This window comes from Mesocricetus auratus, unplaced genomic scaffold (assembly GCF_017639785.1).
Source record: "Mesocricetus auratus isolate SY011 unplaced genomic scaffold, BCM_Maur_2.0 Super-Scaffold_100014, whole genome shotgun sequence".
NCBI classification, from domain to species: Eukaryota; Metazoa; Chordata; class Mammalia; order Rodentia; family Cricetidae; genus Mesocricetus; species Mesocricetus auratus.
Window position 1 is genome coordinate 20,145,036 of NW_024429197.1, and position 27,017 is coordinate 20,172,052.

Consider the following 27,017-nt stretch of genomic DNA (forward strand, 5'->3'; position numbering starts at 1 on the left):
GAGCTGTCAGTCATTCAGTCTAAGGGGTAAGAACCATAGCACAGCACTGGCCATTTTTTTTTCTTCTAGAAATAAATCTTTGTGGGAGGATAATGAGCGGTTGGAAAGTGTTAAGTCCGGAGGAAACAAAGACATGATCTCCTTTCTAAGAGGCAGGGAGGCGAAGACTGCCCTGCAGGCTGCCGTTACAGTTCTCAGTCGCTCTTGGACTCGTTAGCAGCCACCTGAGCATACGTAGCCTGGAGCGAGGACGCCTCAAAAGCAAGATTTTTTGGAGTGGAACAGGATCTCTAATTCTGCCCATTTCATTCTCAGGGACCACACCCCGCTGGATGGGAGGAAGGACTCCAAAGCCTCGGGGCGGAAGCTTTCACGCGGCCACAGACCTGACCATCTATGGTCACAAAGCGAACAGAGCAAACAGGAAGTGGGGCGCGAGTGGAAGGTTTTCTCCACCTTCCCAGCCCTAGCCACAGACCCGAGCAAGGGCGGGCTTGCCTAAACGCTCAAAGTTGGGCTTGCTACGCTCAGCCTCTGTGAATCCAGTGCTTTTCCGCACCACAGACAGGGAAACCAAGGCTTGTACGCCCAGCGAGGGGCGGAATTTGGCCCCGATCCCCACCGTCAGAGGCTGCCTCTCAGAACCTTCAGTGTTACTGTTGTTCCCTGAGCCGCTTCCGGAGTGAGGTTAGACATGGACCAGCCTCAGACACTGAGCACAAACTGACAGGAGAAGCAGCCACTCATCTGCCCTCCTTTGCAGAGGAGGGGCTTGGCGAGGGGACTCCAGATCTTCATTGGTCTGAGCCTCGGGGCGTGACCAATCCGTAAACCCGCCCCTTCTCCCAGTCACCCCCCGCCTTGGGGGCGGAGCCCTTTCCCCAAGCGTTCCTAGGCCAGAATCTCTCCGGTGGCGGGGAATGAAGGCGGAGTCACGAGCCGGGCGGCCAAACTTCTTCCTCTCTCCGGGGCTAGCGTTTCAGCCGGCGGTTCATTTCCGGTGGGGGTGCCGCGCCCAGTGAGGGCCCGGAAGTGGGTCGCGCGAAGACCGCTGGGCGGTTCTTGCCGGAAGTGGAGAGCGGCTGATCGCAGTCCGGAGGTGAGGCGGAACTCTTAAGGTGAGGGTTGGTGTCTGGTTAAGGATTGGGGTGGTCTTTGGGGTCCACCGGTTCCTGGCGTTGGTAATGGCCTTGCTAGTTTACTCGTGTATGGGGAGCCCCGTTGAGAGGGCAGAGGTTCTTCGGCGATCCTGGGTTCCTGGGTGCGGTCTCGTAAGGTGGGGCCGGGGTACCAGATTGAGCCGGGAGATTCTGGGGAAGCCACTTTCCTTTCGATTTCACAGCTCTGCCTATCAGCGTCCGCTGAGGTCTGACTCTGGGAGACCTTAAAATTTCCTTCTGATCAGGTTTCGTTCCCATTGCACGGATGGGTAAATTGATCTCGGAGAAGAAAAGAGTCCGGTTTTAGAGAGAGGTTTCCAGTCCCAGATCCTTTCCATGTTCATTTCCTGGGAACTACTCTAACTTGGGGGTAGTCTTTTGATCTGGGTAGTTGCAGGTTGGTTAAAGGCTACCTGCTATGTGGAACTAAAAAAATTTTTTTGGAATGCCTGTTGAGTTTAAAATAGTCCAGTAAGTCCTGCGTTTACATTCAGAGAGCTCGCCTTACTCTTAGACTGCCGCTGTTACGAAGAAGTCCAGCTAACTTTATGGGAGGCACTGTTGACTTCTGGATCCGAAATCAGATGGTTCAGGTTGGGTCTGACCCAGTTGCGCAGTCCCTGTAGCCGTAGGACTCCTTATTTAACTTTTTTATGCCTTGTTTTACTCATCTTTCAAGTGGAGGTGTTTACTCTCCTCACGGGATTAAAATCAACGTAGAACAAAATTGTGTTTATTCTGTGTCAGCGCTGTGGAAGATCTGTGTCAGCTTTGAAAAGTCTAGTCCTTGCCTCCATGGAGTTAACCTTGCGAAGACGGTTAAGGAAGTAGCTATAAATGTGAGGGGGCTGCTGTGGAAGGATGTAGCCAGAGAGTCAGAAACATTTTGAAAGATCAAGAGGGAATGAGAATGTTTTAGACAGAGGCTAGTATCAGAACTGTAAGCTGTAGCTCTTTGTACTGCTTTCCCTTGCAGTGAAACTCCAGGGTTAGGACAGCACGTTCATCATTTGCTAGGCACTCATTGGACCTTACTATGGGAAACACATATTAGATGAGGCACTTAGCCCTTGTAGCTAGCAATACACTTGTGGGGTTTACAGCATGAGAAGGGGCCAGTAAGTTCAGGATGACTGAATGTATGCTTTGTGTGAGTGCGTAGAGGAGAAATATCTGAGGCACACTTCTAGGTAGAAATGGAAGACTTAAGTCTTTCACGATTTCCTTAGGCATGTAAAGAACCTAGAAAACAGATTTCTAGGCGGAGACTGCTGTAGGTGGAAGGACATAGAGACCTGGCCATGGGAAAGACAATGGCTAGTCAGCCTTGTTGCAGTTCCAGTATTAATACCTGGAGAAGTGGTGGAGTCAGCCATGGAGGCTCTTGGAAGCATGCTAAAGAACTTGATTTTAGCCTGGAAGCTCTGAAGGGTTTGTGGGGTTTCTCACTTGGCGAATGGGAAGCGACCAGACACTGGAGTAGATCAGTATTTAAAAGATGCTGCTGTGCCATGGCTTCAACTAGAGAGGGATGTGGAAATGACCAGGAGGGGTTGTGTTTGAACAGTACTAAACTGGAAACTTGACCATATGTGGTAGTTCATGTCTTGTTGCACCTGGAGTTTGAGGCAGGAGAATCACGAGTTGAAGGCTAGCCTGGGGCAAATATCAAGGCTGGAATCCAAGGAACTGGGCCTTGTTATTTATGGGAGTGAAGAAGTAGTTGTAGTCTTGAAATGGCTGTTGTTCTGCCCTAAGGAGCTGGGTGGTACATACGGTTCAGACAAGGAATATAAAAGGCTCATTGGAAAGAGGAGTAAAATTGTGGAGGGACAAAGCAGACAAACTCTGAAGCCTTCCAAGCATTTGTAGTCCACCCAGGCCAAGCCATCTAATATGGTGGTCCAGCCAGAGCAGACTGCAAGCCCACAGGAGAAGAGGGCCTGGTCTGTACTGCTTAGGGAAGTACTCAAACCAGGAGTTTGGCGGAAACTGGGGGGTGGCGGTGTCTGCCAGATTGTTAGGGGCTTTTAGTATCTAATCCAGATGTGTTTGGATTTTATTTTGTAGTTGTCAGTTGCTAATCGGGTTGTAATAGGTAGTCCAGCATGAAGAGCTTTCTATAGGTACTTTTCCAGACAGTCAACTGAGTATAACTGATGACTCAGAGAAGTTTAATAAAAATGCTAGCAATAAAAGTATAACTTCCGTGCAGACCAAGAGGTAGATAGCACTATAGACTCCCTGAGTGCATCTGGCATGGAGGAGGCAGTGTTTGTGAAATTTTCCATCCTGAGGGGGACCTTTTCGTCCATGTTCTTGGTAGTGCATGCATTTTTTAGTTAATTTTTTTTTTTGTTTTAAACAGAGAATGGACATTTGAAGGTACGACTTCTTCATTTTGGTTTTCTGTGAAACAATAAGTACACGATTTACTTTGCTTAGAAAAGCAAATACAGAGTATTATTGGAAGTAAAACCCTTTGGTTTGAAATTTAATGTTGAGGTTTGAAATCTGATGACCATACACTGGATCTCGCCCAGAGGTTGTGATTATTCTTATAGATATCATCATCAGTTTATCTACCATTAACCTCTCTTCTATACCTAATATCCCAGTTTCTGAACCATAGTGAATCTATTAAAGTTCTTTAAAATTAATCATTTTTCCATCCTTTGTTCCATCATTTGCCTAATTCTCACAGACTTCAAAATCCCAAAAAAAATCAAATCTAAATTCCTTTTCCAATGTACCATGTCCCCACAGCCAGACTCTTACAGTTGTATTGTGCTGTATTGTGTTATATTTTGTTTTGTTTGGAAGTGGTGAGTGTTAGTCCCGGGGCCTTGTACTTGTCTACCACTGAGCTGTAGCACAGCTCCACTCAGACACTTACCTAAACTAATTTTCAGACTTGACTTTCTAATTTAGATTAGCATTTTATGTGAGTCATTTGTTCTCCCCTTATGCTTCTTATATTAGAACAGGTTTTTTTCAGCCTTGGCACAGTTGACATTCGGGGACATCCTGTAAGATGTTTGGCAGCATCCTTGGCTTCCATCAACTGGATGCTGGTAGCACTTCAGTTGTGACAACTAAAAATGTCTTCAGACATTGCTAAATGTTCCATGGAGGACAGAATTTCTCCTGGTGGAGAACTTCTTTTTTTTTTTTTTTGGTTTCTCTGTGTTATTTTGGAAGCTGTCTTGGAACTCACTCTGTAGACCAGGCTGACCTCAAACTCGCAGAGATTCGACTGCCTCTGCCTCCCGAGTGCTGGGATTAAAGGTGTGCACCACCGACGCCCAGCCGGGTGGAGAACTTCTTAAGACAACTTCATAGGTGCTGGCCAGATGGCTCATAATGCAAAGGCCCCTACTGCTAATCGTGACCACCCGAGGCATATCCTGGTGGAAGGACAGAACTGACTCCTGCAAGTTGTCCTCTGACCTCCACTCTCACACTGTGGTATGGGTACATCCACAAACAGTAAATGAGAGTAATCGACAGCCTAACGGGTTCTGCAGGGATTTGTTTCCTCAGTTAAGATCTCTGAGGAGGCTCTGTAGCTGCACTGAGCACATTCTAAGCATTTTGTACTCTTCAACGAAGGAATCATTTGTTTTCATCAAGGCACCAGGACGTTATTGTGCTTTCACGGAAGTCCCTGGTTGTCTTCAGAGAACTTGCCACACTCCTGCCTTCCCCATTTCAGTTATTTTTTTTTAACACTTACTTTTCTATTTTATGTGTATGTGTGCCCAAGTGTATGCATGCACACATTCGTGCTGGTTCTGGAGGTCGGAAGGTGGCGTCAGATCCCCTGGAACCGGTTACAAACAGTTGTGAACTGCCTGATGTGGGTCTGGGAACCTCAGGGTCCTTTCTGAGAGCAGCAGGTGCTCATAGCTGCTGAGCCATCTCTCCAGCGGCCTCAGTTGCATCTTTTCATAGAGAAAGGCCAATGATTGGCAGGTACTAGCAGCAGAGTTAGTGTTGCTTACCTGGCAGCTTAGCAGATTTGCCTCTCCCGTTACTGTGGTCATGTAAACTCATGTTTTGTTCCTTTCATACAGTTGGCTTGCTTGGGTCTAGTGGATGGGGATTGTAGAGTTGATAGGCTTGTAGTTTCTCTGCCTTTAAATTAATATAACTTTAGTACTCACCATGAAACTATTTCCTCTTGATATACCATTATATAAACCCAATTAAAAAAACAGCCAAAGCTCTGAAAATATTCCTCTGCTACAGTGCAGCTTTGTTTGCCTTCTATTACCAGACATGTGCCAAACTTTTCCATTTGGCTGGAAAATAGTTGAAATGTTTAATGGAAGGAATAAGCAGCCTTGCTATTTTTGTTTGAGGTTCTTTTTTTTGGGGAGAGTGTTTTTAGTTCTTTTTCTCTAGAGGCCATTACATTTCCTATATTTAAGTTAATTATAGACTTAGACTCAGATCTTTTCATATCTCTAGTTGTAGCTGAATCATGGCTAAGGATGGATTTCATCTTTGAATCTGTCTTTATATCTGTGAGCAGAGAAGGCTGTTCTATTAGAGCAACCATCCAGGCAGAAATCGGCCATGTAGTTCTTCGATACACAGTATAAACAAGGAAGTAACAAGGGCCTGCTGAATGTTGTTCATAATAACCCTTTTCAGTGTAAGTGAGAGAGGATCCCTAGCCACACAGAGATATCTGTTAGTCCCATGTTGTTCATAATACCCTTTTCAGTATAAGTGAGAGAGGATCCCTTAGCCACACAGAGATATCTGTTAGTCCCACCCCACTGACACAGCTGGTGCCCAAGTCTGACTTCAGCTTGTAGGCGATATTACTGGTTTCACTTAACACTCCGGGAGTCTCAGATAGAGGACCATGGAAGGAGGGAATAGGAGACAAGCACTGATATTGGGTTGGATTCTTTCCCTCCCTAGGCGATAGGCCTTTCTTTTCTCTTTTAATCTAATCCTCAGGTGGCAGTGACTTGGGCACTAAATGCCATTGGTTTCATCAGTGAAACCAAAATCTTAGGGAAGAACAGTGGCTCCTCCTTTGGGTTAGATTTAGATGACATCTTTCCTCACAGAGTCGATTCTTTAGTTTCTGGGTTAAGCCATCTGGCTTAGTCAGGGTTTCTGTTGCTGGATGAAACCCCATGACCAAAAAGCAAGTTGGGGAGTTTATATTCCTTACACTCCAGATCATAGTCTATCATTGAAGGAAGCCAGGACAGGAACTCAAGGGGCAGGATCCTGGTGTGGGCAGGATCGGACACAGAGGCCATTGAGGGATGCTGCTTACTGACTTGTTTACCATGGCTTGCTCAGCTCACCTTTTTTTTTTTAATTAAAATTGTTTTTATTAATTTATTTTTTACATTTCAATCCCAGTTATCCCTTTTCCTCTCCTCCTTCCCCCCCATCTCCCATCTGCTCCATTGAGAGGGTAAGGCCTCCCCTAGGAAGTCTAAGTCTGTCCTAGCATCTAGTTGAGGCAGGACCAAGGCCTCACCCCCCAAACCCCTGTGTCTAGACTGGGCAAGATATCTCCATATAGAATGGGCTCCACTAAGTCAGTTTGTGCATTAGAGTTAGATCTTGGACCCACTGCTGGTGACCTCATATATTGTCCCAGTCACACCATTGTCTAGTTTGGTCTTATGCAGGTTCCCCATTCGTCAGACCTGAGTCAATGATCTCTCACTAGCTCGGGTCAGCTGATTCTGTGGGCTTCCCCATCATGGTCTTGACTCCTTTGTTCATATTATCACTCCTCCCTCACTTCTATTTTACTCCAGTAGCTTGGCCCCATAGCTCACCTTCTTATAGAAGCCAGGACCACCAACCCAGGGATGGAACCACCCACAATGGGTTGGGCCCTCCTGCATTGATCACTAATTAAAAAAATGCCTTACAGCTGAATCTTATGGAGACACTTTTCTTAATTGAAGTACCTTTCTCCTTAGATGACTCTGTCTTGTGTCAGGTTGACATAAAACCAACCATAACACCAGTCTATATGTAACTATCTCCTATTAGCATGTCTAGAGCCTAGTCCTTAAGAGTTTCTCTACTGTTAGGGATAGAGGTAACTAATATGTAACTTTGTGGTAGCTTGAAAGAGATATCCCAGGAGATAGTGTTCGCCCTCATCCCCTAACCCCTTTTTGAAACAGGGTCTCATATAGATCAGCTGGCCTCAAACTGAGACATCAGCCATGCCTCTGCTTCCTGTGTGCTGGGATTAAAGATGTTTTTCCTGTTTTCATTCTAAAAAATTATACTTCTATATAATTGGAAAAAGGGGAATTTGCTGAAAAGATCATCATTTTAATGTGATAGTTACTGTAAATCTCTTTTTTAAAAAGATGTATTTATTATGTAGTTTTCTGACTGCATGTATCCCTGCAGGCCAGAAGAGGGCACCAGATCTTATTACAGATGGTTGTGAGCCCCCATGTGGTTGCTGGGAATTGAACTCAGGACCTCTGGAAGAGCAAACAGTGCTCTTAATCTCTGAGCCATCTCTCCAACCCGCTACTTTATTGTTTTTTTTCTCCTCAGTGCATTTAGCTGTTCCCCATTCACTACCCATTCACTCTAGATGGGTAGATAAATACGGAACACTGAGTAACCATCGTCATGTTATCACTTTTACTACATTATGATAGTTTACTTTCTTATGATAAAATCTCAACAGGCTTACAAGGAAAAGTCCAAGAGAGAAGCATTTTAAGGTCAGCTGGGTTATTAAGAATATAGGCTGACTTGGATGGTTGCTTTCATTTCCGTTTTATTTGAGTTGATGATGGGGCAGAGTAGAAACCATTTCTTACTACTGACTCAATGTCCTCTTGGCCATGACCAGGACTGCTGAAGTAACCCAGCCCATTGCCTTCTGTGTGAGTTAAAGAATAGCAAGAGGTTGTTGAAATGAAGAGATTGAGAGGTTGCTGGCGTAGCTCAGTGGCAGTGTTTGTGTAGCATGTATGAGGCTGAGGCCAGTCCCCTGTTTCTATCCCCAGTTCTGCAAATACAGAATGAGGAAGGATCTCTGGCCATTTCTAGATTTTCTTGGTTTCAGGCTGCAAAAGAAATTGCTGGAGAATCAAGCTCATAGTTTCCTTCTACTCTGCTTGATGATGTCATGAAGCTTTTCTTGCCAGTGACTTGTAAACATTATCTCTAGTCTTGATCCTTTCCCAGGCTCTCTGTCTAAATACTTCCTGGACATTTTTTATTCAAAAGCTTCATCTTCTCCTCAGACTCCATACATCCAAAATGGACATCATCTTGCCCTAACTAGAGCCTGTTAGAACCTGCTAGTGCCTTAACGTCATCATTCTGAGGTCCCATCCTCGTGTAACTCCAGAATTGTCTTTGTCTCCCCTCTGAACGCTATTATGCTTTCAGTCAGGGCCACACAGTTACACTTGTTCTGTCTAGTTCACACTTGATATGTATGCCCTCCAAGGGCAGAACTGAGAGCAGTGGGCGGAAGTTGCAGGGAGGCAAATTTGACTCCATATAAGGAATACTTTGAGCTGTCGAATAGGATGGACTGTCTCAGAAGTCTAGGCTCCTCTGTCACTGAAGGTGCTTGATCAGAGGCTGTCCAGCTAGTTGCTAAGACTGCTGAAAGAACTATTCTGGCATCAGAAGGTGATTTCTACAGTTACTTTTAATCCACAGAAGCTGATTCTGTGGAAGGTAGCTTTGCCTCTTCCCTTTGGGCAGGGAAACTATTGTATCCTTTAAGAGAAAATATCCCAGCCCTTAATTTAGGTGTAGTTACCCAGTTGCCTCAAGGGGGTTGTTTGTAGGCTAATTGATAGTTTTCATTCAGTTTGAATGCTCATGTCCAGGCAGAGGGAGGTGGATCTCTGTAAGTTCGAGGCCATCAAGTCAACGCAGTGAATTCCAGGTCCACCAGTGCTCCATAATAGGACACTGCCTCAAAACAAACAACAAACAAACAAATAGAAGGTCTTTGTGGTAGCCTTCATTTTTTTTTTTTCTGGCTTTTTCCTCTTTCATTCAAACCCTGTTTCGTTTACCAGATAGTACCCGTAAATACTTTGCTTCCTTTATCTTTATTCCTTTTTTCATTTCATCATTATATCAAGCCAGACACTATCTGGCTATCCCTGGATATCTGACCTAGCTTGCTTAGCCAGCCTTATTTTCTTACACCATACCCTATCAATCTAGGGTCCTTTTTTTTTTTCCTTTTTTTCTTTTTTCCTTTTGTTTTTCAAGACAGGGTTTCTCTGTGGCTTTGGAGGCTGTCCTGGAACTAGCTCTTGTAGACCAGGCTGGTCTTGAACTCACAGAGATCCGCCTGCCTCTGCCTCCCAAGTGTTGGGATTAAAGGCGTGCACCACCACTCAGCTCTTTTTTTCTTTTTTTAATATAGCCTATTTCTATCACTTTTTAAAAGGATTTATTTTTAATTTTAATTTATTATTTTTGAGAAAAAGTCTCATTATGTAGCCCTTGCTGGCCTGGAACTCATTGTATAGACCAGGCTAGCCTCACATAGATCCCACAAAAAATAAATGGGCTTGTAAGTGGGCTTGGAGAGGTGGCTCAGTTTATTCACACCCCACCCCACCCTACCTGTCAAAATCTTAGAGGACTAGAGAGATGGCTTGTGGTTAAGAACACTAGCTGGTCTTCCAGAGGACCTGGGTTTGACTCCCAGGACCCACATAGCAGCTCATGAGTGTCTATACTCAAGTCCTAGGGGATCTGACGCCCTCTTCAGGCTTCTTTGTCCATCTGTGCAGAAGCATGGGGGTGAAAGGACAGCTTACAGGAGTGTTTTTCCCATTATGTGGGTTCCAGGGATCTAACTCAAGGCATTAGGCTTGGTGGCAAGTGTCCTTATAAGGTAAGCTACCTCACCAGTTCCTGCCTGTTGGTTATGAAATGATTTTAAGTCTCTGTGTGGTGGTAGAGATAAGTGCACAGTATCATGAAAGAGCAAATGGACGTGGTTTTTAGGTAGCTAATATCTTACCTGAGTCTTAAAGGGCAATAGGAGTTCCTGAGATAGGGCGAAGTGCAGCCAAGCTAATAAATGAAGACATGGCTTTTTATGGAAATACAAGTATGTCCTGGTTGCTGTGGTGTGGTTGAGATGGTGGAGTGAGAGATTAAAGCAAGCGAGCACAGGGGAGAATGCAGAGCCTTTATGGAAAGGCTTATTTGGACTTTATCCTGAATGCTATGGGCAATACTGAATGGTATTAAATAAAAACATGTTAATTTTATGGGCCAGGGCAATAGTTCAGTGTAAAAGCTCACGCTACACAATCCTATTAACTCGAGTTTAATTCCTGGAACCCACACTGAACAGACACCCAGATGCTGAATGCTGGAGCTCACATCTGTAATCCAGACTTTCTTACAACAAGATGGGAGGCAGAGGCAAGAGGATCAACCAAAGATCAGATACACAATGCAACTACAAGAAACACTGAGAGACCCTGCCTCAAAACCTTCTATCTAGGAGAGAATCAACACCCGGAAATTGTCCTCGACCCCTCCCCACAAAATAAAAAATACATCCTAATTACATTTGCCTGTGAGATGGATGAAGAAATGGTATATTGCTGAACTTAGGGGAGACTAGCTAGGAAGTTATGGCAGTAATTAAGGCAAAGCCTTAGTGATTTTTTTTTCTTTTCTTTCTTCAGTCAGGATGAAGGCGAAGGATACCTATCCTTGAGATACACAAAATAAAAACTGTAGTGTATTTATTTTACAGTGTTTCATGAAGCATTCGGAGTTACAGGCAGGAGAATGAGGAGTTTGAGGCCATCTTGCCCTACTTGAGACCCTGTTTCTACAAAACAAACCAGAAAGACCATTCTTGTTCACTATTCTGTGGCTGACAGTTTCTGGATTATTAGCTTGGGTATTTGTGTAACTGCTAGCTAGCAGTACTGGACCACTGAGACAGTGTGGACAGGGCTTGCTGTGCAAGATGAGGAATTCTATTTCAGTTTGAGGTGCTTCAGGACAGCCATGGGTAGATGTCTAAATGGAAGCTGGATCTAAGATTCTGAATCCCAGAAGGACGGCTTGACTTGGACTTGCTGCTCTGAAGTTTTTAAGAGATAGGTGCTTGCGAGTGGGTTGGGTGTGTTTCTACAGCAGTTGAAGGCTAGGGCGAAGTGGACATGACCTCCCTGAAGAGTGTGTATAGGGTAAGAATCGTGTCCTGCCCGAAGTGGTGGCTCACACCTGTCATCTGAGCCCTTGGGAGGAGAGAGGTGTATCATTTGGTTTGTCTTTCAGTCCCTTTGCTTCTGGACATTCTTTCCCATACATATCAAGTCTCACTCCATTCCCACAAAACAAAACAAAAACATCCCCCAGGCCCTGGGGCTCTATATTTGGTTAGTGGGAGGAGATCAGCTATAAATAGCAGCTTTATCCAGGTAGGGTGGTTCATGTCTAATCTTAGCATGTGGGAGTTACAGACAGGAGTTCAAAGTCTTCTTTAGCAACTTGGGAGTTGAAGGAAGATTGATTTTATTTTATTTTTTAAATTAGTGTATTTGTGTGAGTATCTACATGTGAGTATAAGTGTCCACAGGGACCAAAAGTTATTAGTTCCCTTGGAATTGGAATGAAGGAGATTGGGAGTTATCTGAAGTGGTGCTCGGAACAGAACTCAGGTCCTCTAAAAGAGAAGTACACCCATTTAACCACTGACCCATCTTTCCAGCCTCTAAAGCTGCTATTATTGAACTTTTAAAATGAGTGTTCAGGGCTGGAGAGATGGCTCAGTGGTTAAGAGCACTGACTGCACTTCCTGAGGACCTGTGTTCAATTTATCTACTCACATGGCAGCTCACAGCTATCTGTAACTTCAGTTCCAGGAGATCTGACCCCCTGTTCTGGCCTGTGGGTCATCTACATACACGGTGCACAGACACACTTATAAGAAAAGCTCCTAGTCATGTAAAATAAAAGCAAATCTTGAAATTAAATGAAATTAGTTTTCACAGCTGTGGTAGTATGTACAGTTTGTGTGTAGGCCTCACTGGCTGCCTTTGTGTGGGACAGCGCATGCTGTACAACTGGGTGCTGTGCATGGAGGATAGCACTGGGGTTTAGTTTCTTCTCCTAGATTTATAATGTGGATTATATGTGAGTGCCCCGACCAGTGCCCAGGAACAGGGAAGCAGGATGGCTATTGCTTGATGCTTTTGCTAACGTGAGGGAGAGTAGGTGTCTGCTGTCCCTGGTCTCTTCTGCTTGTGAGTAGGGTTAGGCTTCTTCAGGTCAGGAAACATAAAGGTTGCTTTGATTTCTCAGGCTTACTTTTTTCTCACTAACACTCTTAAATAATATTTGGTAACAAGTGACCAGGTCCAGAGATAGGAGCTGCATGCAGAGAAGAAGGAACAGGGATTGTATTGTCTAGTGAGCTGCTTATCTCTTGCACAGGGAGGCCAGTGTGGTAGAGGAGATATCAGCTTGCTATCTATCATTGTGTGGAAGTCAGCTTCAGTTATTTGAACTACCTAATGTTTTGATGAATCGGAATATAAATCAAGGCTTTAACTGAAATTCTGCAGTCACAGTTACCTTATACAGGTGCAGATAGGTAACATTTCACACTTGGGTGTGTAGTTAGAGCAACTGTCAGAGCCCTTGTCTCCCTGTGGTTTCATAAATACATACTGCACACCTTCAACCTAACCTTCCAGGTAGTGAGTGATCTAGATAGATGGAAGAGTAGAGTAGAATCAAATTAGATAACCAACCCTTTCTCCTGTCTTGGAGCTTACTTTCTTTAGGAGCTAAGATAGTGAATGAGGCTGGCTCAGTAAGAGGCTCTGACAAGTCTGTAACAAGCTTTCAGGTCTGCCGTCTTCTTCCTGGCTGCATATCCATACCCTACCCGTTCTCTTTTGAGCCTGGCTCAGATGGCAGCTTCATTCATGATCCCCTCATCTGATCCTCCCAGCTGATGCATACAGCCCTTCTCTGAAACCCCATGCCACTCTGTCTGCAACTTATGTCATCTTCAGCTTTTTTCCCTGTTTGTTGGGTGGTTGTTAGGATACACATTAAGTACCCTTTCCTCACCTTTAATAAAAAGTTGGCAAGGATGGTATTTATCCTGGTATGTGATGTCCCATTGCAGACAGCAGGAAGTTGGGGGCAGGGTTGAAACCACATTGAACATAAAGCTTGGAGATTTGAATGTTGGCTTCTGTAGTTACTGGTGTGTGACTAGAGACAAGTCATTGAATGTTACTGAAAAGTAAATGTCTATCTTTAAGAGGATAGTAATGGGTTGAGGGTATGACTAAGTGGTAGAGTGCTTGCCTAGTATTGATGAAGACTTGGACTCATCCTCCCATCCCCCAAAAGGAATATACTAATTATCCCAAATAGTTGTAGGGAGGCTTAATCTGAGAAAATACGTACTTTGTAAATTCTAAATTCCCACACAAACGTTTGTTAGTATATACTAAGTACTTAGTAGGCATTTGAATTAGGTTTGCATTAGTGAACACTTTTTCCTGAGTAGTTTTCCTATATAATAAAGTCTGTATGGTTTTGCAAATTTTCTAGATGACTTTTCCACTGTATTTTATTACTAAATTATCCTGTTCCACAGAACTGGCATCCTCCTCACTCCATGTGGGTATCATATTAAAATAACACATGCCATTTGATCTGTTTCAGCAGGTGGAACATTATGACTGACATGCAAAATCTTGTAGAAAGATTGGAGAGGGCAGTGGGCCGCCTGGAGGCGGTGTCACACACCTCTGATATGCACTGTGGATACGGAGACAGTCCTTCAAAAGGTAAGCCAGACCTAGCGGGGCGCCTTGTGTTGTCCCTGCCTCAGTTTTTGCGTCCTGGTGAACGTGGAACTCACCTCCTAGACTTAACGTAGGTAGTTCATCTCCTGTGAGCAGATAAGGAAGGAAATGACTTGGCACAGGGAAGCTTATGTGTGGTTAAGTCATTTTAACACAAGAACTTCCTGCTTGTGTGCTGTTTCCTGTCCTTTATCAGAATGACTTTAGTCATTCTGTCAAACAACAAATGATACTAAAGTTCCTTATTTCTAAATGATTTGGCCAGTTGACCATTTGCATATACAGTAACAGACACATATGGTTAAGCCGAAAGGAATCCTGGAGGATCATCACATGCATTCTCACTTTATGGGTGGCGAACATTAAGCCTGGAGAGTACGGGTGTCACAGAAGCAGTGAGTGGAGATGTTAGAGGCAGAGCTCCGCTGTCCGACTGCTGCACTATGTCTCCTTGGCGTTCTGCTTTTCAAGAACCATCTCCTATCTGGGGAGATAGCTCTGCAGGTTAAGTGCTTGCCAAACACCAAACACGCTTGAGAACCTGAGTTCAGATCCACAGACCCCACTTAGCGCTGGACACAGTAGCATGTGTCTGTGATCCCGGTGCTCCTGTGTTGAAGAGGCAGAGACAGGAGGCTGCCTCCTTGGAAGCTCTTGGCCTCCTCAGCCAGGCGTGTGCAGTCGTGAATGAGAACGGATGCTGTGTCAAAACAGAAGGCAAGGACCAAGACCTGAAGTTGTCCTCTGACGTCCACATACTTGCCAGCCCACACATCACCCACGGATGTTTTTAATCCTTGTGCTGCATGACTGAATTTTCTTGTTGTGTGTCTGCCTTCCCCAGGAGCAGTTCCATATGTGCAGGCTTTTGACTCGCTGCTTGCCAATCCCGTGGCAGAGTACTTGAAGATGAGTAAGGAGATTGGGGGAGACGTGCAGAAACATGTAAGGATGGGGGCCTTTCTTTCCCTTCCTTCACCCCTAGCTTAGGAGCCCTCCTCGGGAGCCTCCAGACTCCTTTCCTTCTGTCTTCATTGGTCCAGGCCTGGAAATGGTTTCATTTTTCTAGGCCTCCTGTTGTTATTACATATTCTATATGTTTCTTTTATGAGAAAGCTCGTTTGTTAGTAAAATACAGCTGTGTTCATCTTTGGAGTAAAGAATGTGCTAGCAGTCTTAATGTTATATAACCAAGCGGAGGGTGGCTTATCAAAAGAATCATTGTCCTGACTTAGCACTTATAAAAGCATGCTTGATAGTTATTAGTTATGCTAATATGGGTTCCTTTTGCATTTAGTCCCCTGTGTAGCAGTGACAGATGCCTGTCCTCCCACGTGTCTTCATGACTGCCTCCTACATTGTCCCTACCACATGCATCCCACGTTCACATATACATTCTACGTCTCTTAGGGCCCAGCACCTTCCTGCTGGTGTGCTGAATGATCATTTACAAATAGTAACCATATTTAGGATCTTTCCAACTGGCCCTGAGCCCCTTATATATTAGCTGTTGGCAGGGTATGAGAGCTCTAAGGAATTTTGAGCAGTTCTGGGACTTTAAAGTGGTGGGGGAGTGATGGTATATCTTTTACTTCGGACAGTTCTGTAGATTTTAAAAAAGTTTATGCGTCCAGGTGTTTTGCCTGCATTGCATGTCTTCATACCACTGGTGTGCACAGTGTCCTCAGAGGCCAGAAGAGGGCATCAGATCCCCCGCAGGTGGGAGTTACAGATGATGTGAGCCACAGTGGGTGCTAGGAATTAACTCTGGTTCCCTTGGAAGAAACCACTGGTGCTCTTAACTGTTGAGCCCTCTCCAGCCCCTTGAAAAAATTTTCAAAACATATGTCACTTTTATCTTTGAAAGTACAACTCCAGCTGCATGTGGTAGCGCTCACCTGTCATCCTAGTCTTGGGAGACGAAGGCAGGAGGATGCCACAGTTCTAAGGTTTACTTAGGTAGGCTATAAAATGAGACACCATCTTAAAACATCAAAAATAAAATAAGGAGCTGGAGAGATGCTGCTCTTGGAAATGGCCTGAACTCTCTTCCCAGTGCTAACTTCAGGTGGTTCTCAGCCATTTATGACTCCAGTTCAGGGAGTGTGATACTGTCTTATGGAGCTACATCGGGATCTGTACGCAATGAAGTATATGCTCACAGAGACACATGAATAAAAACAAAAATAAATTTCAACAAATTCATGTGAGGGTGGGATGTATTATTAGCTCGGTGGTAGAGCGTTTGCCTAGCATTCATAGAGCCCTGGGTTCTATCCCAAGCCCCTCACCAAACAAATCCTAAAACACTTCTTATGAACTCGCTAAGCTGCCTTCACCTAAGACAAGTTGTGATTGACCTCATTTCCAGTTCTGGTGGTTTGTCCTTGAAAGTTCGTTCCAACAAGAACAATAGTAAATGTGATTCTGGTATCAGTTCATGAGGCAGACAGTGTGGAGGGCTTGGATCCCGCTAGGGCCTGTGGACATGGAAGTTTCGGGTTATGCTTATCAGGACCTCTCCAGTTGTCATGTCATGGATAGCTGATGGCTTTCTCCTGCAGGCAGAGATGGTCCACACAGGCCTGAAGTTGGAGCGAGCTCTCCTGGTTACAGCTTCTCAGTGCCAGCAGCCGGCCGGTGTAAGTTCATTACTAGATGGTTTAGTTTGTTCTGATGCTCAAGACAAACTGAGAAATTTCCATGAGGTTGTCACAACATGCTATAATAGACCTATCATACTCATAGTAATATATAGTCATTCCACATCATGTGTCCTCTTGGGAATGTGCCTTGGGTACTCACTGGGCCCTGTTGGCTTTTGTTTTCTGTCATTGTGTCCACAACATGAGTTGCCCCTGGGACGTTGCTTCTGTTAACAAAAAGAGGTGGCTCTTGTGTTTTATGATGAGTGGGCAAGGTTGTGGTGGAGCGAGCGCTCAAGCCTCTGGAACTCTCAGTGTCCTTTACTGATCTCGGAGTCTCCCTTTAACTCGACTCCTACTTCAAATTTTTGTGCTACAAGATGTGGAGAGTTTTCTCAGAAGGAAAGATTCTTCTGTCTTAGGCTTTCCTAGTCATAGATGATTATAAAGCAGGTCTTCCTTTTAAAGCTAAAATAAAATGCTTGACCCAGTCATGCCTAAGTAGCGTAAAAACAACTCAGGGTAATTTAAATACATGTCTTGAGTGATGAGAGTGTTTTCCCCAAGGGTTAGCAAAGCCACAGGGTGCAAGCCAATCTGACCTGCTCCCCATGAATGGAAATGAAGGTTTTTTTTGTATTTTGTTTAGTTTTTTTTGTTGTTGTTGGTTTTTCAAGACAAGGTTTTCTCTGTGAAACAGCCCTGACTGTCTTGGAACTCGCTCTATAGATCAGGCTGAATCAAACTCACAGATCTACCTGTCTCTGCCTATCTTATGCTGGGATTAAAGGCCTGGGCCGCCACCACCACCTGGATGGAAATGAAGTTTTCTGGGAACACATGCTTACCGACTAGTCCTTTAGAAAAGAAGTTTTCACACTTCTTGTTAGACTGTGTGTGTATGTAGGATCTGAGAACTGACATGGTTAGGAAACCTAGTTTTGAAGGGAGAATTGACACATGGAAACATGAGGTTCATTCATTTTGCTAAGCAGCTTGGAATGACAGCATCACTGACTGCATTTGACACCCGATCTCTATTCAGCAGCTGCTGTGTGAGTCAGGGTGCATTAAGGACAAAGGAGAACCCAGACCAAGACCTTGCCTTAAAAATTTTTTTTTTTTTTTTTTGGTTTTTCGAGATAGGGTTTCTCTGTGGCTTTGGAGGCTGTCCTGGAACTCACTTAGTAGACCAGGCTGGCCTCGAACTCACAGAGATCCGCCTGCCTCTGCCTCCCGAGTGCTGGGATTAAAGGCGTGCGCCACCAACGCCCGGCTTTGCCTTAAAAAATTAACAGAAAAAGAAAAGCATATTCACACCAGGCTTGTTAGTATGCCTTTAATCCTAGCATTTGGGAGGTAGAGACAGAAAATCAGGAGGAGTTTAAGGTTATCCTTGGCTGCATAAAGACTAGCTTAGGCTGCATAAGACTCTCATCGAGAAACAAAGGAAAGGAAGAACATACATGGGTCTAGTGATACTTTACAGTGTAGTGTGTGGTAAGGTGCCAAGATTGGTTATAGTGACACATGACATAGAAGCTTGTGGAAAAAAAGAACATAAGAGACAAAAATAAAGTGGCATCTTCTATTAGCGGGTCAGAAGAGAGACAAGTGGCCTGAATGGTGGCTTTTCTGGTATAGAATATGGGTCCTGAGCACAAATTCTCTCCTGAGGAGTTGAAACTTTATTCAGAAGAAGGATGTGAGCAATATCTTAGTCATGTGATTCATGGCAGGAGGGACACGGAGATTACCTGTGTGCTCATTGTAGACCAGAACAAATTCTTGCATTATCAGGTATTTTGGCACATGATTATAATTTCAACATTTGGGAAGCTGAGGCAGGAGTATTCTGGCGTCTAGGCTACATAGACAGTCTCCATAAAGAGGGAGAAGCTTGCCTTCAGAATCAAGAGTTGATCAGCGCATGTAGCCTTTGTAGAAGTACTAACCACAGACATTTCCCATCTCTCCTAGAATAAGCTCTCTGATTTGTTGGCACCTATCTCAGAGCAGATTCAAGAAGTTATAACCTTCCGGGAGAAGAACCGAGGCAGCAAGTTTTTCAATCATTTGTCAGCTGTCAGTGAAAGCATCCAGGCCCTGGGCTGGGTGGCTCTGGTAAGACGGAAGGGAAGGACTAAGAAGGGCGAGCAGTTATGGCTGTAGAGGCTCTCAGTCACCAACTGCTTCTTCCTCCACAGGCTGCAAAACCTGGCCCCTTTGTGAAAGAGATGACTGATGCTGCCATGTTTTACACAAACCGAGTCCTCAAGGAGTACAAAGATGTGTGAGTCTAGCCTTTCCCCGGGTGGGACAGGACAAACGCAGCTGGCTACTCTCTGGAGTGTTTCTGTGTTGGTTCTGTGTGGGAAGCTTGATGGATCTAGGTCATAGAAAGTACATTTGTAAGCAGGAACTATTTCTGCTTCCATTTTTTTTTCCCACTCTGAATGGTAGACACTCTTCAGTTTCCTAGTCCTTAATCTTCCAGGTTTAGCGGTTACGCTGGAGGTAACATGGATTATTGCCCTTTTAGTTGCCCCCCACCCCACTTAATTACTATATTATTATCTGTGTGGGTGTTTTGCCTGTGTGTAAATCTATGCACTTTTTATGTGTCCGGTGCCTTCAAAGGCCAGAAGAGGGCTTTGGATCTCTTGGAACTGGAGTTACAGATTTTGTGAGTCACCACGTAGGTACTGGGAATTGACTCTGGGTCTTCTGGAAGAGCAGCCATCACTCTTAACCAATGAACCATCTTTCCAGCCCTCCAAAGTTGATGTTCATATCAGGTTTTGCTCTTCTGTTGCTATGTCTCAGTAGTGGTACTATGGCAAAAGGGTCAATAGGACTTAACTAGAAAATTACCTTGCTATTTACATATTCAGGTAAAGTGAGAGTAAGGCTGCCTAGCCAACATTGCTCCTAAGTAAGGGAGTTATTGTGTTTTAGCCACATAATCATGCTAGTCCCAAGTGACTTCTCCATTGCTAATTTTGAGCTGGAGTGACTATAATTACTTAGCCCTGTAACTATCCAGACCAGGATCAGTCAGTAGACGTTTGTTGACTAGCTGTGTACGAAATAAACCTTCATTTGTGTGAAGTGTGTCCCACAACACCACACACTTTCTTTACTCTTTCTGGCAGTCTGGAATTACCCATACTCTACTTGGAATTTACCCTATCATTTTGAAGCTGATGAAACTAGGTCTTGGGCTAAGTAATCACAGAGTCTTCCAGCTAACATTTAGAAAGAGACCGGATTATTCTAGACATAGTGAAATGTATCCTCTATAATAAACACTGATTGGATTGTTCCCTTTTCTTTGGTTTTGAGACAGGGTTTCTCTACATAGCCCTGGCTCTCCTGGAACTCATTTTGTAGATCAGGCTGGCATTGAACTCCTTTACCTCCCAAGTGCTGGATTAAGATATGTAACACTGTGTCCTTTTTTTTTTTTTTTTTTTAAAGAAAAACATCATTGATGAGAGGCTAGAGAGATGGTTCCGCAGTTATAAGCACTAGCTGCTCTTGGGGAAGATTCTGCTTTGATTTTCAACATGTATGTGGAGGCTCACAACCATGTATAACTCCGGTCAGGGCATCCAACACCCTATTCTGGCTTCCTCTGGCATCGGGCATGCACGTGGTATACAGATATATTTGTAGGCAAGACATTCATACACATAAAATAAATTAACATTGTTGATAACAGGGAGCTGCCATTGTGGGAAATGCCCCAGCAGGAGGGTGTGAGCCCATAGGTGGGGGCGGGGGATGGGTGGGCGGTGGTGTCTGAAGTTACTGTCATACTCTGAAAATCTTTTTTCATCTTCCTAGGGATAAGAAGCATGTGGACTGGGTCAAAGCTTACTTGAGTATATGGACAGAACTGCAGGCTTATATCAAGGAATTCCACACCACTAGCCTGGCCTGGAGCAAGACGGTTAGTGAGACCTCTTTCTTTTCCTTCCTCTCTTTCTCTCTCCAGGATGACCTTTGAACTTCTGATCCCCATGCTTCCACTTCCCAAGTGCTAAGATTACAAGTACATCCCACCATGACAGCTTTTAAAGAGGGCTGGGGGCTGAACCAAGGGTTTCATGTATACCAGGCAAACACTTCAACTGAGGTACACCCCAGGCCTGAATTCTAGTCAGTTTCACTAAATGCTGGTCAGGGGTAATGATTGGTGTTGGGGACAGATACAGATGAATAAGTCATGCTATCTGCTTTTAAGGAATTAAAAACTACAGATAATAAATATGCATCTGTTCTCTTATGTGAACATGCAAGTGCTCGAGCACACACACACATACACACACACACTCTCTCTCTCCCTCCAATACAAGGCTCTGGGAATATAGTTTAGTTGGTAGAGTGCTAGTTTAGCATGCAAGGAGCTCTGGTCTTACTTCCCAAGTCATGATGTCACACGTATTATCCCAGGAGTTTGAGACATGAGGATTAGGATTTCAAGACCATTCTTCTGCTAATTCCAGGCCAGCCTGGGATAGATGAGACCTTGTCTCAAAAAAGAAAAAAAAATGTATAAATAAGTACATCAACCCATATCACAGCCAGTTAGAATCTAAAGAAATAAAATGGGGAGACAGGGAACTGGAGAGATGGCCTAACAGTTAAGAGCACTGGTGCCGATTCCCTAGGGTCACCCGGCAACTCACAGTGTCTATAACTCCAATACACCCTGCCCTCCCCAAGCACCAGGTATACATGTGGTACACAGACATGCATGTAGCCCAGATATCCATACATATAAATAATAGAATAAAAAAGTAAGTTAAAATTAATTAAATGTAAAAAATATGAGGACAGACCCCTATTTACTATAAATTACTAAGCTGAATGCTATAATAAATACACAGAACACAGCAAATAAAGAAGGATGACTGTATTTCCTGCATTTCCTGTTTAGGGGCCTGTGGCAAAAGAACTGAGTGGATTGCCATCAGGACCGTCTGTTGGATCAGGCCCACCTCCTCCCCCACCAGGCCCACCTCCTCCCCCAGTCCCTACCAGCTCCGGCTCCGACGACTGTGCTTCCCGCTCAGCACTGTTCGCACAGATTAATCAGGGGGAGAGCATCACACATGGTGAGTATTTGCACAGATTAATCAGGGGGAGAGCATCACACATGGTGAGTGTTTTGGCAGAAGCAGTTGTTAAAGCAAATTGTTTGGATTAGACTTCATCAACTAGACACCACAGCTAGTCTAAACCAGAACCCTGGCTTGCATGTGGGAACATTAATTTGGGATGCCACTTGCCTTTAAGTTACCCAAAGGGACATCAAACTTGAACTGAGTTGTGATTGAAGGACCAGTGAGATTGCTCAGTAGGGAAAGGTGCTTGCAGCACAAGCGTAGTAATCGATCCCTAGAACCCACAAAAATGAAAAGAGAACTCACTATCGAGTTGTCCATTCACCCTGACATGCACATTGTAGATGAGTCCCTCCTACCACATTAATAATTCTTAATAGAAGAACATCTAACTCAGTGTGTTAAGGAGCTCACCACCAAGCCTGATTTGATGATTTGAGTGTAACCCCTGATGGAAGGAGAGAGTTGACCCCCAAAAGTTGTCCTCTGACTACCTTCTCCCCCTATAATAAATGCAAAAATAAGTGAATAGAAATTGAACATGGATAATGACGGTGGAAGTCGTTAAGTAGCATGTCCAGGGCATCTTCCTAGCCAACTCAGTGCTGACAGTTTTCCCGGAGCCTGTGCCACATAGCAAGTACCACATGGTCTCTGAAGTCACCGTGTTGGGATGCTAACTCCTCAGAGGATGTGATTTGTTACATGGGAAACTTGCATAAGAAGGACCTACTGTTACAGAGGAAGTAAACATACCTAGCTGGTGGAATTCTAAATTGTACAACCCTTGAGTAAGAATGTACTCATAAAAACAGAACAGCCTTACCTTGTTATTTGTAGAAGTCATTAGTGGTGTCGTTAGGGAAATAACCCAGCATTAGGGGAAATGGCTGTTAACTGTGGTGTATCCTCTCGATGGCATACTGTGCAGCCCTGAGATATACTTTGTCTAGCAAAGGAACCATGTAATGTTTAAGGAACAAACAATCTAGTATGTAACTACTACCTCTTGGAGCAGTTGCGGAGTGCATAGACCAGCCCAGCTGAGGAAGGTAGATCTCACCATCCTCCCACCAGGTGTAAGTCCCTCACAAAACAGCTTCTACTCCAAAAATAAATATATCACAAACACAATTAGTGGTAGAGCGAAAACTGACCCTCAATTTTAGTTCAAGTAGTCAGCATACTTTGGACCAGCCTGCTTACTAAGACTGTATTTCTTCCCCCCCCCCCCCCCGCAAAAAGTTAAAAAACCATGAAAACGTTTTAGAAAGTTGAATATTAAATAACTACATCCATCAAATTTGTTATCACAGAAGAGAGCCAACAAATAACTTCTTACTCATGCTTCTATAAAAGCCCGATGAAGCTCGTTGTGTCTCACACACAGGGACATGAAAGTAGAAGGGGTTTGTGGGGAAAGGATGGGGGCAGCAGGAGTGGAGGGGGACAAGAGGAGGTAATGGGGGTGAATGTGATCAAACATATTCTATACATGTATGAAATATGACAGTGAAACCCGTTATTGTGTGTAATTAATACCTAGTAACAAAAAAGTAGGTCTTCAAATGCTGACACTTGATTAGGAGGGGTTACTCTATGGGAGACTTTTTTTTTACCCAATTTTCTTAACTGTGACATAATTTCCCCCTCTTATTATGATATACATACATACTCTGTGTGCACATATTTGAGACATACCCTTCTAGATCTGCTTTTGTGCATTCACATATTCTTGTCCTTCCTCACCTTCGACACATAGTTGTTTTTGTTTTGTTTTTAATAAAACCATATAAAATAGAGGATAAAAGCACTTCTCCAAAGTTGCTTGCAAGATGACCTCTCAAGAGTGAGTTCTTAAAGTTTCTGCTTAGGACTAGTGATAGCAGACCTTGCTTATTGCCTCAACCCAAAGCTCTAGTGTGCAGAACAGGAACAAGGTAGTTGTGTGTTCTTACAGCCCTGAAACATGTATCTGATGACATGAAGACTCACAAGAACCCTGCCCTGAAAGCTCAGAGTGGTCCAGTTCGGAGTGGCCCCAAACCATTCTCTGCACCAAAACCCCAAACCAGCTCCTCCCCCAAACCAGCCCCAAAGAAGGAGCCAGCTCTGCTGGAACTGGAAGGCAAGAAGTGGAGAGTGGTGAGTTAAAACTTCGACTCCTGGGAAGGAGGAATAGGAACAATGCAGTGCTTTACTCAGAATTTAGCTAAGAGTGTAGGGTCTGGCTTATGGTGGAGAACAAAAGTTTGGAGTGAGGCATTGTTTTTGTTGATGTGTGCTTTGTGGTAAGAATCCTGGGTTGTGTCTTCATCAGGAAAACCAGGAGAACGTTTCCAACCTAGTGATTGATGACACTGAGCTGAAGCAGGTGGCTTACATATACAAGTGTGTCAACACAACATTGCAAATCAAGGGCAAAATTAACTCCATTACAGTAGGTGAGTCCTCCTTGCTGTCCTAGGCAGGTTCTGACCCAGAGCCTGAGAGGGCTAGAGCCATTTTCCACCTCTTTGTTAACTCTTAACCTCTTGTCCTTTGCAGTTACATTGCTGACCTGCTTCCTTTCTTCCCCTAGATAACTGTAAGAAGCTTGGGCTGGTGTTTGATGACGTGGTGGGCATTGTGGAGATAATCAATAGTAGAGATGTCAAAGTTCAGGTAACTTGATATCTTGGCTCTTCCTTTTGGTCCCTGAGGAATCAATTGAGACACAGCAGACACACAGATGTTCCTTGGGCAGGAATCTGATTCTCCAAAGTCTGTAAGCTGAGCTGGCTTGGACGTGGCAGAAGCTGGCTCTTTAAGGGCACTCTCCTGTCCGGCCCACCATTTTCTCAGCTGCTGTGCGCTGAGGGGCTTTTGTGAAGTAGCATAATCACTTAAAATAGCGAACATTCTTTCCACAGCTTAGTCTACCCTTACCTGCTGGAACTGAGGGGTCTTGGTTTTCTCTACAGGTGATGGGAAAAGTGCCAACCATTTCCATTAACAAAACAGATGGCTGCCATGCTTACCTGAGCAAGAACTCCCTGGACTGTGAGATTGTCAGTGCCAAATCTTCTGAGATGAATGTCCTCATTCCTACAGAAGGCGGGGATTTTGTAAGCAATCTCTCTCTCTCTCTCCCTCTCCCCTTCCCTCCCCCCCCTCCCTCCCTGGAGCTCATGGATGATCCTCCTGCTTCTGCCTCCCAAGTGCTGGGATATAACCATATAGCAGCTATTTATTTGCTGCTGAAGATTGAACTCAGGGCTTTGTTGCATGCTAGGCAAGCACTCTATATCAACTAAGCTATATCCCTGAGGAATATGACAGTGAAAACAAGAACTTAGCTGAGCCTGTTGGTTGGTATATATCTGTATTCCCTGCACTCAAGAGGCAGAGGTAGGAGGAGTTTGAGTTTGAGGCCAGCCTGGGTTATGTAGTAAGACCCTGTCTCTTGAAATGGGGACCAAAGACTTCTCGAATTAGAGAAAACTGCTTGATAGACATTTGGCATTCTGTAGGTAAATCCCAGCAATGACGCAGAAGCCAGGTGGTCCTGTTAAGGGGCTCCAAGGGGAGGGTCATTCCTGCCCGTCTTAGCTCACTAAGAAACAGTCCTGCCCTCATCAAGCCGGTGTTTAGGGCTGTCTAGACCTGTCAGGATCATAGATCACGAACGACTGAGCAGCACAGCATGGCTTGTTTTTGTCCCACTCCATTCTACACTGCTCTCAAGGTTAAGTGGAAGCCAAACCTGGGCAGAAGTGTGAAATAGAACCGGTCCCAGCTCATTTTATAGGCAGGATTCCAATGTGTTAGTTACCTCCTAAGTTTGTTATTTAAGATTTGTTTCATGTGTTTGGGTGTTTTGTCTGCATTATGCAGTTGTACCGTATGTGTGACTGGTGCCTAAGGTCAGAAGAGCACCGGATCACCTGAAATTGGTACAGAAGTGAGCCACCCCGTTGGTGCTGGGAATCAAACCCAGGTCTTCTGCAAGAGCCATCTCTACCCCCAACAGCTTGTCACCTCTTTTTTTGCAGAACGAGTTTCCAGTCCCTGAGCAGTTCAAGACCTTGTGGAATGGGCAGAAGTTGGTCACCACAGTGACGGAAATAGCTGGATAAGCAAACGCCAGTGGGTCCTGTGCCCTTTCCTTCACAGCATGGGATACACCTGTATGGAGACGGTTCTTTTCTAGATTTCCTCTACCTTTCTGCTCTTAAACTGCTTCTCTGCTCTGAGAAGCCCAGCTACCTGCCTTCACTGAATATACCTCAGGCTGAGATTGGGGCGGGACAGCAGGTCAGTGGATCTTCGATGGAAAGTGTAGCTGCTCCGCACAGCGCAGCTGCACCACAGTCCGTGCTTAAGAGCTGCAGGCCCAGACTGGGGCACTGAAGCTTTCATCTTTGGGGGTCATTCTACCAACAAACAGTCCTTGGGGGTAAAACGTCCTGGAAACACACAGGTCAGAATGCATGTTAATCTAACAGCGAGCATGGAGGTAGCAGGAGCCAGTGCGACTCCATAAGGCTCTAACCAATCTAACTTTTCATTGTTGAGAAGCGAGGCCAGGGTTGCACTGGACCAAAGGCTAAGGCTTGCCACTCAGCATTCCAAGCAGACTTGTTTCCTAAAAGCATTCCTTCATTTTGCATTCCATCCTGGGTCAGCCTCGACGACAAAGTAGTAGGCTTTCCGCTCTCAGCTGGAGTAGCAGTACCCTTTTTGAGAAAAAAAAGTCTCACTCCCCTCCCACATGACTACCTTGGTTCCCATGGGGACAACTTCAAAAACAAACAAACAAACAAAAGAAAAAGCAACCACCATTCCAAGGAGTCTGGCGTTTCTCTTCCCTGCCAGATAGATGCCTGTCATGGCTCCACTCCTGCCTGCCTGCCTGCCTGCAGCGCTCAGTGTAGGGCCTCATTGTGGGCACCTGAGCAGGACTAAGACCTCCGCCGCAGGCTGTCTAGGTCTTCATTTACATAGGAATCCCGCACAGCATTGCTATGGTATCCCAGCTCTCCCTCTAGGACACACTGACCAAAATATGCAACATTTTTGTTTTGTTTTTGGTGGGAAGAGAGATTGTCCTGTGACTTCTGCCCATTTCCTGAGGCCTGTGGAAATAAACCTTTATGTACTTAAAGTTATACAGAAAATAGAATAAAGTTAATACCAAACTTGTTCAGTTATTCATTCACCTGATCTGTACTGAGATGTAAA

At 44.6% G+C, this 27,017-nt stretch overlaps 1 protein-coding gene across 4 annotated transcripts; it reads left to right on the forward strand.

Annotated features, from left to right (window-relative positions):
- Positions 1 to 929: 929 nt before the first annotated feature.
- Cap1 (cyclase associated actin cytoskeleton regulatory protein 1) lies at positions 930 to 26,978 on the forward strand. 4 transcript variants are annotated; one of them, XM_005084336.4, is made up of 13 exons: positions 930 to 1,118; positions 13,875 to 13,999; positions 14,862 to 14,962; positions 16,582 to 16,659; positions 18,643 to 18,786; positions 18,870 to 18,955; positions 20,512 to 20,617; positions 21,608 to 21,785; positions 23,755 to 23,939; positions 24,115 to 24,238; positions 24,376 to 24,458; positions 24,758 to 24,901; positions 25,829 to 26,978. In XM_005084336.4, exons 2-13 carry the CDS (start codon positions 13,888 to 13,890, stop codon positions 25,910 to 25,912), a joined length of 1,425 nt encoding a protein of 474 aa, XP_005084393.1. In that variant the 5' UTR covers positions 930 to 1,118; positions 13,875 to 13,887; the 3' UTR covers positions 25,913 to 26,978. The 4 variants fall into 4 exon arrangements, with proteins under 4 accessions (XP_005084393.1, XP_005084394.1, XP_005084392.1 ...); XM_005084337.4 differs by having other exon boundaries at positions 13,878 to 13,999; XM_005084335.4 differs by having other exon boundaries at positions 930 to 1,099.
- The last annotated feature ends 39 nt before the right edge of the window (positions 26,979 to 27,017 follow it).